We start from the raw sequence: 19,019 nt of genomic DNA on the forward strand, positions 1-19,019 counted from the left end.
TTGATTAATAGTAAAGGTTGATATAAACGTCTAAGGATTTAGCAGTCCAAGTATATGATGTAATATTTTTCAAAAATAATCTTCTTTTTCTCATAAAGCATAATAATATTTTCACGTGGCTTGTATTTTTTAAATAGAATCCAATATCTTCTTTTTATCATAATTTTGTTTTTTGGTAAAATTCTTTTTCTTTTTCTTTTTTTTTTCTTTTTCTCATAAACTATTAACATAATATGTGAATTCAACATAAGACTTATTCTCATAAAAAAATGTCACAAAAGATTTATTCTCATAAAGTAAATCTTTTAAAAGTTATTATATAACATGCGGGTTAAACTATTTAAATTGTCACGTAAGTTTTTTTTGTCAACATAAAGTTATCATGTATTGATTCATTAATCTGGGGTATTAATATATATTTTTAGTAAATTATAATGGGATATTTGTAATATCTAAAACAAATTGTTATAAAAAAATCTAAAGCAAATTAATGGGATATCAAAAATGGTATCAAAGTGTTAGTGTTATTAAATATTGTTTAAATGTTATTTGCTAACAAAACAAGTGATTTTTTAAAAAAAATTAAAAAGGCAATGGCATACCATTGTCACTAATTCTAAAAAGTAAGAGAAAATTCTACGAGGAATTCTGCTTTAATAGTATAAATATGTTTAATTAATCAGCTGATCAGGTAATAAATATATAGACATATATAGAATTTATATTCTTTTGTCGGGATATGAAAATTTCAATAACAAGATATTGGAAGATTCAGAATTTATATACATATACGTAGTAAGTTAATATTACAAAGTTCAAAATAGTAATTGCAAATTCCACTTCAGCATCCCACGTAAAATCCATATTACAATATTAAAGTAGTTTTGGACCTTCTGGTACATCTTTCATAAATTTGCTTAGTAAAACCAAATGAACTTTCAAAAAAAAACCCCCAAATATTATGGGATAGCTAGCTAGTTATTTTCAAGCTTGTCACGAATTATATGAATGTTGTTAAAGTTTTATTTTGGTCAAAATGTTGTTAAAGTTCATAAGCTTGTACTGTATTAATTTACGCTTCTTTAATAGTACACTATATCATTTTAAAATCTTTGACATGTAATTTCTAGCAAAATGTCTAAAATTTAACAATAAATAAGATTTAAACGCGTACGTACACATGCACGTATAATCATTACTTGTAACGGAGATATATACGTACAGCCTGGCAGCATGTATGTACATTATATATAAATGCTTGCACCAACAAAGAACTACGTACGTCATGACCATAAATTTACTAAGCAACAAGAAAGTGAATGTTCTAAAAAAAAAAGTGAACGTCAGCTTAAAAAATGAATGTTTCAACTTGTTTTTTCCATCAATTAAGCAATGCACCATTTATAACACAACACACAATAACTAATGATAAAAAGTTAAAAACCTTCTCAACTAGTATTTGACTAACAATCTAAGCAACAATAAAATGATATTGTTATCAATACTTGAAGTCTTTATCCAATCTACTTTGGTTTTTTTAATTGGATGACGGTGATTGGAAACTTTCTATATAAGTAATAGGCTTGGAGATTTGTTTCTTTTTGTTTTGTTCTGCGACTCTACAACATCAACTGCTGGAATTAATTGTAAAATAAACCATACATAACCTAAATAAATAAAACTCAAATTTCATCAAGAATACTTTGTCTCGTTTTGTTTCCATCTTTTCCAATTAAATACTTAAGTACATCACTAGTAAACATTCTTTAATCATATATATCACTCTTTGTTAAGCCATATCTCCGGCAAACCCCAGATGAAGATCCAAGGACTGAATGCTTCTCTTCGAGTCAGAACGAGAAGTCAGATCTCTCTGGCAGGCCCGGTCTTGAGCAGATACTCAAGAAACATTGGTATGGGGCCTATAATTTTATACACTTGAAAGCTTACAATTTATACTGTTTTTTTGTAACAAATGTAAGAATGGATCCTAATCAAATTGCAACATAATAAAACCTTGAATATTTTTTTCATTAGTCTATAATATAAAAAGAGTAAATAGATAATTTCTAGGATTGATAAACTTTTTCAATCTTAAAAATATTGTAAATTTACTTTTAATTTCGTAACTAAAATTTTTATTGTCATTTTGGGCCCACATTTTTGGTTTCGTATTGGACCCGAAATATCTCAGGACCGGCACTGCTCTCTGGAACTGAATCATGTTTTGTCTCACACCGTACATCTTACCCATCTCACCATTTTGCTCATTAAGATCTTGACACGTGTCTTTATTACCGAAGCTAATCTGCGACGACATCGACGCCCACTCCTCGTTGAACACACCAATCTGACTATTAACATGCATGGAAGAAAACGCGCAATACGACGGCGTTTTGCATTGTCTCTGAAACGACTTCGTTATTGGTTGTTGGTGGGTGGTTAGATAATAGCCGATGCTAGCTCGTCGAGCTTGAAGCTGAAGCCTCTTCTTTTTCAACCTCTCCTTCTTGTGAGCGTTTTGGTGACCACCCAAGGCTTGAGAATTTGCAAACTCTTTGCCACAGTATTGGCACTCGAGTCTTTTCGCTTTAAACGGCGCCGTGTTGTTCGTTGAAGAGCTGACGCTATCTGTTGTCGTGACTTCCTGCGAGCGATTACCGCTGATGAGTTCGAAGCCGAACAGTTTTAAGGTCTTGTCGGAGGACGAGCCTGAGGAGCTTTCGCATGTACGAGACATTGTCGGAATGTATGTATTCTGGTGGGTTTAATTTAACTTTAAAGAAGATGTGTAAATGATCTTCTTTATATAGCAAAGGTCGAGAGATGGAGTATGTTTAGTTTAATAATCTGTAACTAGTGATACATTGCATCTGTACTATTATATATCGTGGAGGAATTTTATATGCCATGAACAGCATCGACTTTATTTTTAAGGGTTTATAATAAAATTAGTTGTTTGAATCTAACGTGTGACGAGAAATGATCTTGGAAAATAAATCTTGATAGGTACTATTATATATACTACGCAAAATATTACACTAAACACGAAATATTTTTTTTTTTTTTAACACGGAATAGTTGTATTCGAAAAAAAACACGGAATAGTTTTATACAAACTAGGCCAGGAACCCGTGCGATATTGCACGGAAACTCATTTTATATAAAATAAATATTCCACTTTGTAATTTATATTCTTATATAAAAATTTCGTAATTTTATTTTTTGAAAAGTTCTCACGCCAAATGTAGAATATATGTTTTTATATTTATTTGTATATAATATTAAAAATGTATATTTTATAGTTTTAGATTACAAATAAAATACAAATATGTTAATATCAATTAAAAATATACTTATTTTATTAGTTTATGTAAGTTATTTTGAATTTTAAATATTACTTAATATTTTTGAGCTAGTTAAAATAATCAAACACATTTAAATTTGATTGTTTGCTAATTTAAAGAATGACATTTATGATTGTTGAAGCAGACGACATCTTTTTATCATCCCGAAGGACCCGAACCAATACATTTTCTCAAATGACAATGGCACCTCTTTGAAAAAATTTAACATGTCATTCTCTCTGATGTTCTACTCCCAATTTGATATGGAACGGGAATATGACTTGACCACCAAAAACAATAAGAATTCCGCCGTGGGCTTCTCTTCTACGACACACAAGATTAGAATGAAATATACATAAGATAAGATAAATTAATAGAATATGATTACAACTTATGATAAATGATTGCTTGATGCACAAGGAACATAGATAAAAACACTTAAACTCACGACAACTTCACGGGTGATGACGGTGGCTCGGGCTTTGTGCGTCTCTTCTTCACATCATACATTTCTTATGTCCACGAATGACCACTCACAAGCGCTATTGATCTCCAACGACGAAGCCGTGTCTCCAGTGTAGCGCCGTGACCAGGTAACTGCATATAATTTTTGTTTTCATCGTTTTATTTGAATAATGAAAATTTTACTTTGAGAAAGACATGAACAAAGACTATTTATAGATTTTGAAAGATTTATTTGAATAGTCATATCTTTTCAATTTAAAAATAGTTATTTGAAATGATACCTATATGAATAGTCATAAAATTTCAATTTAAATAGTTACATCTTTTCAAATTAAAATTAGTTATTTTGAAATGATACTTATATGAATAGTCACAACTTTTCAATTTAAATAGTTCCATTTTTTCAATTTAAAATTAGTTATTCTAAAATGATAATTATATGAATAGTCTAAACTTCTCAAATCAAATGTATTTATTTTAAGATGATACTATCATAAACATGGTGAAAGACGCAACTGTTCGAAGTGAAAAGTCATGTATCTCTAACAAGTGGGAACTATAAGATTATAGAAGAATAATTGTTTATTATTAATTTCCTAAATTGTTGTAGACCCTTCCTAAATTAATAATATGTATCCTATAAACCAATGCAATTTTTAGGATGAAAAAACACTAAGATGAAAAAGTACATATTTATATATTTTGACAGTTTATTTTAAACCAATGCAATTTTTAAGATGAAAAGTTACATTTTAAATTACATTTCGATAAGTTATTTTAAACTAATGTAATTTTTAAGATTAAAAGATAAATTGTTAAATGAAAAGATATATACTTTTACATTTTGACAATTTTTAAACCAATACAACTCTTAAAATTAAAACACACAACCCTTAATCAAAAGTCACTTTAATGAACAAACACAATTTTTATAAGAAAATCATCTTTAAAATTAATTGGAATTGTTATTATTAATATATATCCGGATTACCACGCGCCTACGTACATTACATAACGATATGCAATAGAATGGGGTAGAAAAATATTTATACTGTATAAAGACTTAACTTGTCAACTTGTTTTTTTGTCGTATGCATATAAAGCATAATATTTTATATATTTGCTTAAAATATATAAACTTGATTAAAATAGTGGGGAAAAATACTTTCTGTTTAGTGCGTGAATAAAATAGTTAGATTCAGTTGAGATATGATGAATTTTAAAGTGTATATGAAAAGGCATGCAGCGATCACACCACCTACTTGTGACAATTAATACAAAAGTTATATTCTAAGCTTAAAGAGAAGATTAATATCATATTAAAAATAATTGAAGTAAAAGAAAGATAGGAAGAATTAAAGCTAATCAATATATCCCAAAATATATAACCAAACTGCAAGGAGAAGGATAGATAATATTTTTTTTCGCTAAAGAAAATGGTTAAATCCGAATCATACAGACCTAACTTCCGGGTAGGAGGTGCGGTCCACGGATAGATCTTCTTCCGGATATTCAAATGGGTTGAAATACAGTGGTTCATATCTGTATAGACTGACCAGGAAAATGTGACTTAGTTTCACATGGCAGGTACATCAAACTTGAAATGTAGTAACATCCAAAACTCTTGTCTTTCCAACTTGACCGTAAGTTCCCAGTCACTATAGATATTATTTGATTCCTACCAAAATTTAAAAATCAAGTACTATGCTTGGCACGCACATCCACAATTTATTTTACATCCAGGATCATTTCTAAGCGACTAATTGGCAGTTTTTTATTTAAAATGTACACTAAAAAGTACAAATGATTTGTCGTCCAGTGTTTTGAACTAAAAAATAATAGTTAGTTTATAAATTTATGAGATATTCTTTTAGTCATGTATATGCTTAGAAATTTCCCATCAACTGAAGTTGTTCGTATATAGATCTGATGATGAAGGATGGATTGAAGCTTCTTTGTAACTAATCGCAATGTCTTCCACCTATACCAATTCTTATTTGTCTAGTGATAAAAGAAAGAAAAGCCTATCTTGACCATGTTTATTGAATGCTAATTAAATAATTAAATTAATCAGGAAGAATTGCTAGTTGCCAAATGAAGGAATACAAGAAGTGGGAAATGATGCAAGCATCTATACTATACAACAAATAAAAAATTATTCCTAAGCTAATCTTCAAAACAAGATCTTGGGCAAATCTTCATAAAGCATGAGAAGATATTATTTTATACAGAAATAAAATGGTATTTAAAAGGGTACAGATTATTCTATTTTTTTCAGGTGAATCAAGTCATGAGAATACTCTTATTTTTATGATAAAAATAATTCTAATGAAATGGCATTTGGTTTGGACAGATGTTCCATTAAGACCCCACTGCTCTGTAACTTAAAAGATAGATCAAGACAATTAACTGAAACATTAGGTGTTGTGATTATGCTCACTTGTACAACCTACGATCCTTGATTGGCGGAACAATTGGTGTCGCATGCAATCAAAAGCTCTTTCCTCTCTATCAGGTCTTTTATTTTATTTCTTATAAGAACTTGTACTACTAATCAATTGAGGGAAAGAATAATTGCCAAATAAGTATGCTGTCAACAATCATCTTATTATATGATATATCCAATAAGATCTGGAATAATTTAAACCTATTATGTTTTTTTCTCTAAAGTGTGGCTACTAGGTGGGTGGGTTGGTTTTTATAACATTCGATATAATAATATTTATATTTATATATATGATATATGTCTACGAACTATTTCCACCTCACCTTCTTAATTATATTATATGCCTTTCTATTGCTATCGAGCAATTTAACATCGATACAAAAACCATTTACCTGATCTGAAATATTGGGAATCATAAATATTTTTAATTAAAATTTATAATTCATTTTCTCATAATTTAGAGTTTTTTTACCTATGCAGGAAACTTCTAAAATTTTGGAACCAAGTCCAATATTTCATTAGGTTGTCCCAGATCCGGCACATAGGTAGTTAGTCTACGGTGCGTAAATATCCATTCCTTCTACCATGTTGATTCTAAGGTTTAACTCTAGTGTCGACAGGCTAACTCTATTAATTGGTTTATATATATAAAAGGAGAGCGCGCAAATGTGCTTCAAAACATGTAAAGAGAGTAGTACGTTCTAACTCATTCTATGTAGCCACAGTTGAGACATTCTTCATGCATCTCGATTTTTAATATATTGCATGCGTTCTAATATAAAAAAAAACAAATACATACATACGAAAGTACAACAAAGACGTATTCACGTAATTTCTCTAAACAAAAATAATAATAATCTAACTTACTCAATATGTTTCTACTAATTAAATACTTTACCATGTAGAACTTGCAAGAGAGTTTCTTAACATTTTAACCAAAAAAAAAAAACTTGCAAGAGATTATATTTCTATATAAGACATATACTAGAGTCTTAAATAGTGTCAGTACATCGTTCATTACACCAAATCCATATCTAATCATTTTTTTCATGAATTCTACTTATTTACGTTTGATTTTTTCTGTTTAAATGAAAATTAGAATATGTATGTATAAGAGCATGATTATCGGTAAAAACGTTTTTGGGGTTCTTAATTTTTTTTTTCTTTTTTGTTTTTTGATTTAAAAAAAAAATAAAAATGAACCAATCGTGGACCGTCACGTGTCTGTGGGGTCCGCAAACAGTACAATAAACCCCTGTATTTGGCTACATTAAAACACAGTTTTTGCAAAAATATAGTGGGGTCCATGCGTAAGAACCCTCCTCCCACCACCATAATCATACTCTAAGACTATGTACACTGGTATAAAAGATTCAACACCCTAATTTCTACTTTTTACACTCCGCATCATCCTAGCTTTCTTCCACCTAACAATTCAACACACTCAATTTTATATTTTACAATAGTTTTGCTTGATAAAATTCAACACTCAATCTCATCTTTTTATAGTAATAAAAATTCTCAATTAGTTTAATTAAAGGGAAATCTTAAAAAAGAAAACACTTATATTTTGTTAATTTTAATTACATTTTTATAAATAACAAAAATAGAAAATATAGATAGTATTTAAATATTTTGTTTTAAAATTTAAAATTATTAAAAAAGTTTTACAGCAACTTAAAATACATTGCAACGCAATAATAAACACACAACACAACTAATAGAACACCCATAACTTAATTAATATAATAGACATGACTTATACAAATTTCTTTCGGTAAAGAAATTAGTTAAAGATATAATCAAGAGTTTAAGGGTAAAATGATAAAATTATATATTTTTTTAGTTTATCTCTAAATTAAATAAAACAAATCTCTATTTATAGATAATGATAAATGATAAATTTTGATATAAGATAAATTTTTTTAAGAAGTTAATTTATTATAGAAAATTGGCTTCAAATAGCTAGGATGAAAAAGAAAAGTCATAATTTTCAGTGGCCAATAACATTATTGCACATATCTTTACTTTTTCATTATTTTAAAAACTAAATTAATACATAATATTACAAATGCAACACGTGTATTTTCTTACCCTCTCTTTCATCGATTCAACCCGTTGAACTTATTCAACAGAGTTTAATCCACATAGATTTCAACTCATTATTCAACACACTACTAAACAATTAACCTGTTGAATTTATTTTTCAACAGAGTCACTGTAAATGGTCTAAGTGAAAAACTCAGACAAGACCTAAGAGCATATTTATCCCTGAGCTTAGGTTTTTTAAAAAAAAAAAAAAATTAAAAAGTAAACCAATCGCGAACCGTCACGATTCAGTGGGGCTCGCGAATAGTGTAAGAAATTCACTAAAATCGGTTCTTAATTAGTAGTTTTTGTAACCGATCCTTAAAAGTTTTGTGGGGAACCACACATTAAGAACCTCACTAAAAACTCGGATAAACATGCTCTAAGTTGATTTAGTTTACATATTTTAAGTAGGTCCAAGAAAATAATTAGAGTATCTGAAGGTGGTCCCCGCAGGTTGCCTCTCCGATTAATCGAATCCTTGCTTCTCTTCTAGACGACCGCAGGAGTGACCGATTGAGAATGAATCACGATTTGGCTGGAGTGAGGTGGCTCAGGAGATCGCGGCTGCGTTAGTTAGGAGAAGGCCACGAGTTCGGTTAACTAGGGTTTCTTAATTTGCATCCGGTTTTGTATGTTAGTTTTTTCTGATTTTATCCATAAAATTATTAACCAATTCTGGTTTGGTAACCGAACCGAAGTATATGGATTATCTTTTAATAGAAAATATTAATCGTTCCTCTATATTTACCATAAGCTACATTGGATTTGTCAACACGTATGTCTGTTTAGAAGCTATTAGTTTTGATCGATATGGTTTGACTTATCTACCAACGAATTAACTATTATAAAGTTATAAACCAGGTCGGTTTTACCAAAATACATTAGAATCAATTATTATTTTTTTCCTAAAAGAATCAATTCTGTTTATGTAGTGCAATATATGTTGTTCAACTTATATATGCATAACTTTCTGTTAATGTATAATTTATATGTATTACATTTGGTCATACAATCTAGGTGTGGACACTTCGGTTATTTTCTCGGTTTGGTTCGAGTTCGGTTCGGATAGTTCGGGTATAATATTTTTTCAACTGAAATAAATCATAGTTAGTTTGGTTTGGTTCGGTTCGGTTTGTGTTCGGTTTGGTTTATATTCAGTTCAGTTTGTATTCAGTTCGGTTTGTTTTTTGGATCAGTTTAATTAGGTTCTTCTTACTTTAATTTTTTTAAGAGAAATTATGTTTAAAAATTATGTAAACAAAAATTATGTGAATTAAATTCAATATAAAATTGAAACAATTTTTTTTAAAAGTCACAAAAAGTATATAAGAATTAAAACAAATGAAAATTAACTAAAATAAAAGAACTAACATCATTAGTAATGTCTCTTGTATCATTATTAACCAATTCCGGTTTTGTACGTTAGTTTTTTCAAATTTTATCCATAAAATTATTAACCAATTCTGGTTTGGTAACCGAACCGAACGTATATGGATTATCTTTTAATAGAAAACTAGACTCTGATCCGCGCGCCAGCGCGGATATAAATTTTCAGTTTTTAATTATTTATTTTATTAAATGATGTATTTGTAATATTCGTTCATATTATATTCATTAAGTAAATATTTTTTTTTTTGCATCTTAAACTATCTATTTTTTTACGAATGTGTGATATAATATAAAAAATAAAAATAAAATAAGTATAGAGTTAATTAGATAATTTTAAAAATAGAAATTTTTCTTTCGTGTGCGATATCATATAAATAATGATCCGCCCAGTTAACAAAAATCATGATTATTTTATGTGTAATTTTTTTATTTTGACAATTTCCTTAAAACTATATTAAATTTTACATATTTTAATTAGAATATTTTTAATATCTTTACCTTTTTATTTGAAATGCAACTCAATATTTTTTTAACAATTATAACAAAATATTTTTTTAAAAAAATTAGAATTTGTTTGAAAAATATGAAAATTACATTTTAAATTATAATTATCCTAAAATATGATAAGTTTTGATGTAAACGAAAACTCAAATTATGTCAAAAATAATTATATTCAATGATAATAACAATTTTAACTGATTATTTAAAAACAAAATACATTTACAAAAAATATTGTTTGAAAGAAAATTCATTTATCTTTCAAATATAAAATGAAAATATTATAATTAAATAATAAAAAATATAAATAAAAACCATAAATTTAGCAAATGACAACTGAGTTATATAATTCTAAAAAAAATTTTCTAACAATTTATCAAATGACAAATGAGTTATGAGCAAATAATACCATATAATTTTTAAAAACATAGTCATTCTTAAATATTTTTTGAATAAATAATTATTTTAAAATTTAATCAACTAAAAATAATATCCGTACAACTGTGTGAGTCAAATTCTAGTTTTATTGATGCATGTTATATATTAGTGCTGCATGTTTTAGGTAACATTTTAATGATGCACGTTTTTAAAAATCTTCATTATTAAAATTATGCACGTAATGATAACTCATGAGTTTTTTTGGTTGATTAAATGAAATTATGTCCAAATTTATTTAAGGATATTTCATTGAGGTAACTGAAAAAGACAATCAATAAAATAGGAAGTTTAAACTTATTTAAGCCTATTTCATTAATGTAACTGAAAAGACAAGTAATAAATTAGGCAGTTTTATTCGTTTTAGGATATTTCATAAATGCAACTGAAAAAGACAAAAAAAAAGAGTTTAATTAATGAAGTAAGAACATTTTCAAATAGGTACTTCTCTTTTAATAATATAGATATTAAAATTATGCACGTAATGATAACTCATGAGTTTTTTGGTTGATTAAATGACATTATGTCCAAATTTATTTAAGGATATTTCATTAAGATAACTGAAAAGACAATCAATAAAATAGGAAGTTTAAATTCATTTAATCATATTTCATTAATGTAACTCAAAAGACAAGTAATAAATTAGGCAGTTTTATTCGTTTTAGGATATTTCATAAATGCAACTGAAAAAGATAAAAAAAAAAAATTTAATTAATGAAGTAAGAACATTTTCAAATTGGTACTTCTCTTTTAATAATATAGATATTAATCGCTCCTCCATATTTACCATAAGCTACATTGGATTTGTCAACACGTATGTATGTTTATAAGCTATTAGTTTTGATCGATATGGTTTGACTTATCTACCAACGAATCCCCTGTATATTATTTGTCAAATATTACGACTTTTTTTTGTAGCCACGTGTCATCACTAGGATGATTCTTAGAATTATTAGAAAAATATGTTGGTCTATCTAATTATATAATAAGCTTTTTATTAAACTAACTATAAATTCATTATTAATATCATTTATTATTTCCTTAAATAAATATTACGGAATTGCCTAATATGGCTAAATGATATATGACAATTAATGATTTTGAATAATAAAAATTTGATAAAAAAATAATGTATCTTCTATCAAATTTGTTTAATTTTAAACTATTAAAATAATTTTAAAAAATCACAATAACCATATTATAAAAATTAAAAATTTTCTGTATATGTTATATTTTGAATTTTAAAAAACGACTATAAATTACTAAAATTGTTAAAAGTCTCATATTCAAATTTTTGTGATCCATGGTTTAAAATTTTTGTTATGACAAAATACAAATGATTAAAAAATTATATAAATAAAAGTCTAATTTAATTAATCATTAATATTTAAAATATATATATGTATATATATCATTATAAATTAAACTATAAACCATATTGAATAAATAAATATTTTAATTTCAAAATTTATTTTAAGTAAATTTTTTTGATAAAAGTTTTGAACTAACATTGATTAATTGTTTTAAATTATAAGTTACTAAAATTATTAATCTCATAATGAAAATTTTGTTATTAGTAATTTAAAGTTTTTTGCTATTAAAGATACACATGATCAAAAAAACATATGAGTAGAGAACATCATTTAATATAAATTAATATTAAAAATATGCTATGTATGTTAATATCATTTAAATTTAATTACATATCCTATCAATTTTTTAAAAAAATTGTTTGGATTAATAAAATTGATTTATACGTTCGCACCAATTTAATTATATATGTAATAGTTACTGACTTTTAGTTATTCAATATATATTTATTATTTCATAATATGTAAGAACATATAATACATAAAATAATTTATATATATAATGTTTATCCCGCGCAAGGCGCAGATCTTAATCTAGTTAACTATTATAAAGTTATAAACCAGGTCGGTTTTACCAAAATACATTAGAATCAATTATTATTTTTTCCTAAAAGAATCAATTCTGTTTATGTAGTGCAATATATGTTGTTCAACTGATATATGCATAACTTTCTGTTAATGTATAATTTATATGTATTACATTTGGTCATACAATCTAGGTGTGGAGACTTCGGTTATTTTCTCGGTTTGGTTCGGGTTTGGTTTGGATAGTTCGGTTCTAGTATTTTTCCAACTGAAATAAACCATAGTTAGTTTGGTTTGGTTCGGTTCGGTTTGTGTTCGGTTTGGTTTATATTCGGCTCGGTTTGTATTCAGTTCGGTTTGTTTTTTGGATCAGTTTAATTAGGTTCTTCTTAGTTTAATTTTTTAAAGAGAAATTATGTTTAAAAATTATTTAAACATAAATTATGTGAATTAAATTCAATATAGAATTGAAACAATTTTTTTTTAAAGTCACAAAAAGTATCTTATATATTAAAACAGAAGTCACAACCTTGATTCATGTGTGATTTGTTTTTAAAAATAGACTCTCATTAGAAATCAGTTATCATTCATTTATTACTAATAACATGGTTTAATAATATATCACAACTAATATAACCATAACTCCTACAAAACCGGAATGGTAAACATGAACAATTTTTAATCCTTATTAAATGTAAAATCAATTTATAAATAGCCAGGATGTAAACCATTATCAAACCAGTCTCTCGACCAATACATTATTCTATTGTTATTATTCTGAACATGCAATATAAATCAAATTTCGACTAACCCCTTAGATTAACGACGAACACTATACCAAATGGGTTTAATTAATCACCTTATGTATATTGTGTTTATAAAACAAATTATATACACCAAATCTGAATTACAGACTAACTAATTGCACCGTAATATTTTACATGCACAATATATTATAGTGTTAAAAATTTGATGTTTTTAACAGTATCCCAAATTTTTTTATCTATTACTAATTTAATTTAGTTTTTAACAGTATGTCCAATTTGATTTAAATTTTATATATATTTAAAATTTAGAAATAAAAAATATGTAAAATAGTACTGTTACATAATTATGTTTTCAAAACAAAATTTGTTACAAGAATACAAAACTTGATTTTTTTTATAATAATAATATCATAAATCACATAAACGCATGTATAATACAGTTATATAATACATAATACTAAACTATATTAATTTATTGATAAATTTTGTTTTATAAACTAAAATGATTTAGTATATAAAATAAAACCCGCACGGCTGTGCGGATCAAGATCTAGTATAAGAATTAAAAAAAATGAAAGTTAACTAAAATAAAAGAACCAACATCATTAGTAATGTCTCTTGTATCATTATTAAAAAGCATGTAATGAATCATCTTCCATGTGACGTTGTGAGAAGAACTTTTGTTTTTAATAAAATTTTCTTTAGGTTTTAGATTTAGATTTAACATCCATGTTTACATATACAAAAATATAAACATACAAACTTTTCTATTTTTTTTAAATCAAATATTTTGATGATTATATATTAGGTTATAAGAATATATGTTAATGAATGAAAAAAATGGAAAATATGTGGTATTGTACTAGAATTTTAGCATATTGGTATTACTAATATTTTAATTTAAATAATTACAAAACACATCGGTTTCTCGGTTTGGTTCGGTTTAAACCAAACCATTCGGGTTGGGGAAATATTCAACCAAATGGTTTGAAATAGACTTTGGTTCGGTTTGAATCGGTTTCGGTTCAGTTGGTTCGGTTTGACTCGGTTCGGTTCGGTTTTTTTGCCCACCCCTAATACAATCTATTATGATAGGAGGAAGTTTGTTGATATTATAATAAAATAAAATTCTAGAAATTGAAATGTTAGTTAATTTACATTTCAAAATGCATTTTGATAGGAGGACATTTTTTAAAGCTGTTTTAATATTATTTTGAAAAATATCTCATGTTTTAATAGTATTAGATACATTTATATAATTTAAAAATAATGATTCAACTAAAAAATCACACATGAGAAAATTTGTGTAATTTTCTTTAACATAATTGGTTTTATGTATTATTCATGATTCACAGCATCTATATATCATCTACATAAGAAATACCCAATTGATTCCTATGTACAAACCCAATCGATTCATATTTCTTTAAACTCGAAAAACCAAAACCAAGCGGAACTTCAATATTAAAAATATGATAAATATTAACTATCCGGATTCAGGATTTTTGGATATTCATAAGTAAAAGATAACCAAAACTCCTGAATTACCTGAGTTTTTGGGTTTAATTAGAGGTTTTTGATGTTTTTTAACTTTAACCAAACCCAATCTATTTATAATTTGGTTCCAATTCGGGTTTTATAATAATTGAAAACGGATCCAAACCAAATGAAACCATTAAATTGTTATGTTTTGAATATGTAATTATAAGAAAACAAACACCCGCGCGGGTCAGAAGCTAGTTTCTCTTGTAACTCAATTTTAGTGTCGGATAGCTTTGTGTTTATCCTTCTTTTGTGCTGGGAGTATTTTCAAATATCTTTGCCTTTTATTAATTTTGTGTCTAGTGTTGCACCTTTGGAACTTGAGTAATATTTTTGTTTTTACTAATGATACATAAGATAAGTTTGCATGGTGTATCTAATAATACACGGTTCCAAACCAAACTATCGAAAATAATGAACAAAAGCTCACTGTCATTTTCGTAGGAGAGTTCAATTTGTGTGTTTCAGTCATATGTTTTATTTAACAGAAAAATATGTTTCAGCCAGTGTTTTTTGTCAGAAATTTAATAGTTTCAAGAAGACATATATAATTTTGTCTTGCTTTTGTATATAGAAAAATATAACGAACATAAATTTGGATTCAATATGATTGTTCAGAGCATAATGATTTGATATATCTGAAATTCACAAACTAAAAAATAAAATTGAATGCTTTAAATTATTTGAGACAAACTCTTAATTACAGTGGTTAGGTTTAGATGATATTTTTATAAGTTAATGAATGAAAGCTTTCACGATCCATAATGCCTTTCTGAATCAAAGAGATCACATAACATGTTTAATCCTCATGTTTTAGATATTTTTCAGTGACTTTTCTCTAATTAGTCGACAGTGGAAACCAATTAGAACTGGATTTCATACACTTGACCAAACATAACAGTTGCAGATCTTAGTACTAATCAGGGATCAATCAATCAGTCTTAATTTATTGAAGTTGTATATGGGGTTGTTTTGAACAAATAACAGAGAACTTTTTTCAATATCAAGTTAGATGAACAATGTAACCTTTGCAACAGAGAATCAAATTATTTGTGTCCAACACTACAAACATATTATTAAGGTGATCCACAAAGAAAGATAGTAACCGAGAAGAAGCCTTGAGTTCATCTTCTCCCACTGTTTTGAGCATCTGCAACCAGACAAAAACTTTTTACTGTAAGAGATCTGATACAAACTACATTCTAGAACAGACGCAGAGGCGATGATTGATTGCATGTAACAAAACAAAACATTCTTGCATGTATTATTCACAGTGACCTCTCACCTTTCAAACCAAAAGAATGACAAACTTCAAACCAAAAGAGGAGAGAAAGAAGACATCTAATAGAAGACTATCCTAAACCACCAGGGACCAAAAGTCACTCGAAGGCCCATGCTCCTTGCGAACCTCAGTTTCTTCCTCAGGTGTGTAGTCATTCTTGATGTTAGTGCACATATCTTCTGGAATCTTGTCTATGATCATATACGCCACAGTCCTGCACGTCAGGTCAAGAAGTCCAGTGATGTTCAGATATTTAGCAGCCTACAAAACAAATCATCAAAAAAGACTCAATCTTTACTCAAGATCCATCATATACCCTAAACCCTATTCGATCAGAAACCCAAATTTGATACCATCAAAGGAGTCAATCTTTCCACAAAATCAATCATACTCAAAACCGTATTCGATCAAAAACCATCAAAAGACGCAATCTTTGCTAAAATTCAAAAATACTCCAAACCATAATTGGATGTCCTAATTGGATACTTACCAAGATGAGATCGAAAAGCATAGGCTGATTAACTTGGACGAACTCGGTGTCCCAATTCTTGAGCTCAGCGTCCTCGGTGTTTCCATAGATATCCTTGTCACTGGCGTTAGCTTCGTCCCACTATCCATTAATGATCTCTTCTCTCTATCCTCTCCACCATCATCAATGGCTTTATCTTCATCCTTCACGGCCTTCATCCTCCTCTTCCATTTCGCCGTCGCCACCGGCGCTTTCCTCCTCCTACTGTGATGCATTCGTTTCCAACGATTGTCTTTCCTCCAGGAAGTCTTAGGCTTCCTCGCATAGACAGAGCTCATAGCGAGAGGAGTTTGCCACTGTGCTCTGCAAATTTTTTTTAGAGTTAATAGGATTGTGAGAAATAAACTTTAAGAATCAAGACTAACCTATTTATATATGTATATTCACCGACTGAAAGTAAGATGGGTACATCGAATGAAGAATCTTGGAAGGAGTGAAAGAAGATGGAGTTACCAAGAAATTTAATGACACCGATCGAATCTAGTAGATGAAGAAGAAGATCAGACGACGCGACCAAACAGAGAGAGGGGGATGAGGGATTAGAAGCAGGGTAAAGAGAGAATTAGGGTTAACTTCTATTGGGCTGACCCAAAACACATCACAAAACCCATATCAATTGCCCACTCATTTAAATGATACGACGCGTTTGGAATCTGGAACACGTGTCGTCACGACGTCGCCCGATTTACTGACATGGAAAATGACGTGGACAGCCTAGGAGTGAAACAAACCGTGTTTTATATATATAAACTAGGGAATAATTCGCGCTACGCGCGGAACTATATTATTTTTCAAAAATTAATTATTTAACTAATCTTACTGTTTTATATCAAATGCTAATACTAAAATATATTTTAATAATATTTGCTTATTATTTATTTTATTTAGGAAAAATTTGGAAAAATACATTTATATGAGATTTTAATTTGAAAACTACACCATTTTTTATAATTTTTGAAAACTACACTTTTGTATATGTAAATTGACTAAATTGTCCAATTTGAATATTAATCAAACTTAATAATTTCAAAAAAATAAGATAAATCAAAATCTTAATAATATATCTACACACCACCGCATATCTTACAGTTTTATTGAAAACAAAAGAAAACCAGCTTCTCGTGGGTTAGTATCTTCTCTGTAACAAAGCATTGTCTATTTGTTTCATAGTTTATTCTTCTTTTCATTCATAAGTTTTTTTTTATTTTTTCATCTATTAAGTGTAACTCAATTTCTTAAATTCTCATTTTCTCTTCTTGCACAAAGCATATCTTTCTGTTTAAAATTCAGAGAAACGTTTTAAAAAAAAAATATCAGAGGAATAAATTTACAAAAGATATATATATATATATGTAGGAAATGACGTGATTACTTTTGTATATGGGGTATTAGGGTTGTTGTGCAACTTTGTTTGTCTAAAAAAAATTAAAGCTTATACAGATAAACTTCTTAATAAAGATACCAACACATCATAACTTGTTTCTTTCATAACATCATTGTTATTTTTAAAACTAATTATAAGAAAAAAATTGTTATTTTAAAATTTTAAATAATAAATAACACATTCATCTCAAACATAGATTTATCTTAAATATAAATAATTATACTATTATTATTACTTTCGGATTTAATTTTATTTATTAAAATATATAAGTGGATAAAACAGTTTTTCACATCTAATAAGATGTAGTTTTCAAAAAATAAAATAAAAGGTGTAATTTTCAAATTTCAAACTGCAAATAGAGTATTTTTCAAATTATCCCTTTTATTTAACATTTTCAGATATATAGTTAATAACGCTAGATGTTTAATGTAATATTCTTATTTCTTATATTGTATATTTACTTATTGTTTAGTTTTTTATTATATTATATATTTATTTATTCTAATATTTTTCTTTTATATTAAATAACAATATTAAAATCAATTTTTAACGTAATATTTGTATTTCTTCTACTGCATATTTACTATTTTTTTTATATTGCATATTTACTTATTCTAATATTATGATAGTTGTTTAATGTAATATTTATATTTTTTATATTATTTTTTTTTCTTACTTATTTCTTGTTTTTTTAGAAAGGGCTTTATTTATTCTTTCTTATATTGTATATTTACTTAATCTAATTTTCTTACTTTTATATCTAATGGTAATATAATGATAAATGTTTAATGTAATATTTTTATTCTTTATACTGTATATTTACTTATTATTTATTTTAATAATATTATAGATGTGTATATTTACTTATTCTAATATGATAGATGTGTATATTTTATACTGTATATTTACTTATTATACTATATATATACAATTTTTTTGATATATGCGT

At 27.3% G+C, this 19,019-nt stretch overlaps 2 protein-coding genes across 4 annotated transcripts; both read right to left on the reverse strand.

The window, feature by feature from the left end:
* Window positions 1–1,663: 1,663 nt before the first annotated feature.
* Window positions 1,664–5,298, reverse strand: LOC106383378 (zinc finger protein 5-like). Its single transcript, XM_048765394.1, has one exon. The coding sequence runs from the start codon at window positions 2,738–2,740 to the stop codon at window positions 2,039–2,041; it is 702 nt and encodes a 233-aa protein (XP_048621351.1). The 5' UTR covers window positions 2,741–5,298; the 3' UTR covers window positions 1,664–2,038.
* Window positions 5,299–15,079: 9,781 nt separating this feature from the next.
* LOC106351264 lies at window positions 15,080–18,337 on the reverse strand. 3 transcript variants are annotated; one of them, XR_007327293.1, is made up of 4 exons: window positions 17,140–18,189; window positions 16,648–16,989; window positions 16,161–16,418; window positions 15,080–16,025 (listed from the first exon to the last, which is right to left on the reverse strand). XR_007327293.1 is itself a non-coding variant. In XM_048765396.1 (3 exons), the coding sequence occupies exons 2-3, from the start codon at window positions 16,962–16,964 to the stop codon at window positions 16,233–16,235; spliced, it is 456 nt and encodes a 151-aa protein (XP_048621353.1). In that variant the 5' UTR covers window positions 16,965–16,989; window positions 17,052–18,337; the 3' UTR covers window positions 15,080–16,232. The 3 variants fall into 3 exon arrangements, 2 of the variants coding, with proteins under 2 accessions (XP_048621353.1, XP_048621352.1); XM_048765396.1 differs by having other exon boundaries at window positions 15,080–16,371; window positions 17,052–18,337; XM_048765395.1 differs by having other exon boundaries at window positions 15,080–16,371; window positions 17,140–18,198.
* Window positions 18,338–19,019: the final 682 nt, after the last annotated feature.

This window comes from Brassica napus, chromosome C8 (assembly GCF_020379485.1).
Source record: "Brassica napus cultivar Da-Ae chromosome C8, Da-Ae, whole genome shotgun sequence".
NCBI classification, from domain to species: domain Eukaryota; kingdom Viridiplantae; phylum Streptophyta; class Magnoliopsida; order Brassicales; family Brassicaceae; genus Brassica; species Brassica napus.

Bases quoted from the DNA above. Each gene is read 5' to 3' on its own strand.
- LOC106383378 (XM_048765394.1), bottom strand. From the start codon at position 2,740: ATGTCTCGTACATGCGAAAGCTCCTCAGGCTCGTCCTCCGACAAGACC.
- LOC106351264 (XM_048765396.1), bottom strand. From the start codon at position 16,964: ATGAGCTCTGTCTATGCGAGGAAGCCTAAGACTTCCTGGAGGAAAGAC. The intron at 16,372-16,647 runs GTAAGTATCCAA...CCTGACGTGCAG, and splicing joins TGCTTTTCGATCTCATCTTG to GACTGTGGCGTATATGATCA.